At 47.5% G+C, this 1,652-nt stretch overlaps 1 protein-coding gene across 1 annotated transcript; it reads right to left on the bottom strand.

Moving 5' to 3' along the window:
- On the bottom strand, positions 1-969 carry LOC120380123 (olfactory receptor 6B1-like). Its single transcript, XM_039497618.1, has one exon. It carries the CDS (start codon positions 967-969, stop codon positions 1-3), a length of 969 nt encoding a protein of 322 aa, XP_039353552.1.
- Between the last annotated feature and the right edge of the window lie 683 nt (positions 970-1,652).

Consider the following 1,652-nt stretch of genomic DNA (forward strand, 5'->3'; position numbering starts at 1 on the left):
CTACTGAGAGATGGTGACCAGGATAGGAACCTTGTGGACAGCATTCACACCACAGAAAGCTCTCCTCAGAGCTCCCTTCACTTCCTGGTTCCTCAGGCAGTAAATGAAGGGGTTTAGCATGGGCGTGACAATCGTGTACACCACTGAAACCAGTTTGTTCAAGTCAAAAGGGTGGATCCTCTTGGGCCGGGCATACATGAAGAGGGTGGCTGAGAAGAAGATGACAACGACAGTGAGGTGGGAAGCGCAAGTGGAGAAGGCCTTCCTCTTGCCCTGGGCGGTGGGGATGCACAAGATGGTGCCGATGATGCAGACATAGGAGACAATGGTGATGGACAGCGGGACCAGAAGGATGAACAAAGCCAGGATGAAGTCCACTATCTCTGCCACCGTCATGTCTGTGCAGGCCATGTTCAATAAAGGACTGATATCACAGAAGAAGTGGTTGATGACATTGGACCCACAGAATGACAGCTGGGAAATGAAGATGACCTTCAGCATGGAAGCCAGGAAGCCCACTAGCCAGGAGCCCACTGCTAGTTGCAGGCAGAGCCGGTGAGTCATCATGACAGGGTAGCGCAGTGGGTTGCAGATGGCCACATACCGGTCATAGGCCATGACGGCCAGGAGCACGCACTCGGTGCATATGAGGGAGCTGAAGAAGTAGAGTTGTGTCATGCATCCCACAAAGGAGATGCTCTTGCTCTCCAATAGAAAATTAGCCAGCAGTTTTGGGACAGTGACTGAGATGTACCAGGCCTCCAGGAAGGAGAGGTTGCTGAGGAAGAAATACATGGGCTTCTGGAGGTTATTGTTTGTCTTGATCAGGGTGATGATGACCACGTTCTCCAGGAGGGTCAGCAAATAAGCCGCCAAGAATACCATGAAGAGAAGCACTTGCAGCTCTGGGACAGTTGGGAATCCAATCAGGATGAACTCCTGGAATCTGGTGTCATTCTCCCACTCCATGCTGAGAGGCACAGAATCAAGCAGCTAAGAAAGGAAAATGTGGGAGAAAAATACATAGAAGAAGAAAAAAGAACAAAGAACATAAGAAATAGAAAGCAATAGTCAGAAGAAGAGAAAAGGTGGAGAAAGAGATAGGAGAGAGAAATATGGAAAGGAGAAGTGACGAAAAGAAAAAAAATGAAGAGCAAAAAGACAAAATAAAGTTATATGGTATTGACTACATGGAGCATTTCAAAGACACAGACACCCACTTCCTGTGATTCTTCCCAGCAGAGCTTTACTTCTATATTTTGTGGATCAAATTTTAAAAGACACAAATAGGAGTTGGGTGCCCAAATCCCTTTGAGTTACAATGTGCCTTCAAAATTCTCTCCCTCCAGCAGCAGACTCCGCACCATAATTCTGAGGACCCCTCGCCAATGTCTCGCTCTCAGCTATATCGCATCTTGATTCAGAAAACTTTGTAGCCCTCCAAAGCTGAATGTTTAATGCAGGAGGTCAGGCTGTGGTTTTAAAGAGCATAATGAAGGTTGGCCCCCAACTCACTGGATATCCCAGCCTAGATCGGCAGTGAATACTTTGGCCAGCTCATAAACTAGACTACAGTGCCAGAGAACATACTTCAGACTTACAAGAAGCAGTGTGGCCTTATGACTCCAGTACAGACTTGGTGATCTGGGTTC

The sequence above is a fragment of the Mauremys reevesii genome, linkage group 13, assembly GCF_016161935.1.
Source record: "Mauremys reevesii isolate NIE-2019 linkage group 13, ASM1616193v1, whole genome shotgun sequence".
Taxonomy (NCBI): Eukaryota; Metazoa; Chordata; order Testudines; family Geoemydidae; genus Mauremys; species Mauremys reevesii.

Coding starts and splice junctions, on each gene's coding strand:
- LOC120380123 (XM_039497618.1), bottom strand. CDS start 969: ATGGAGTGGGAGAATGACACCAGATTCCAGGAGTTCATCCTGATTGGA.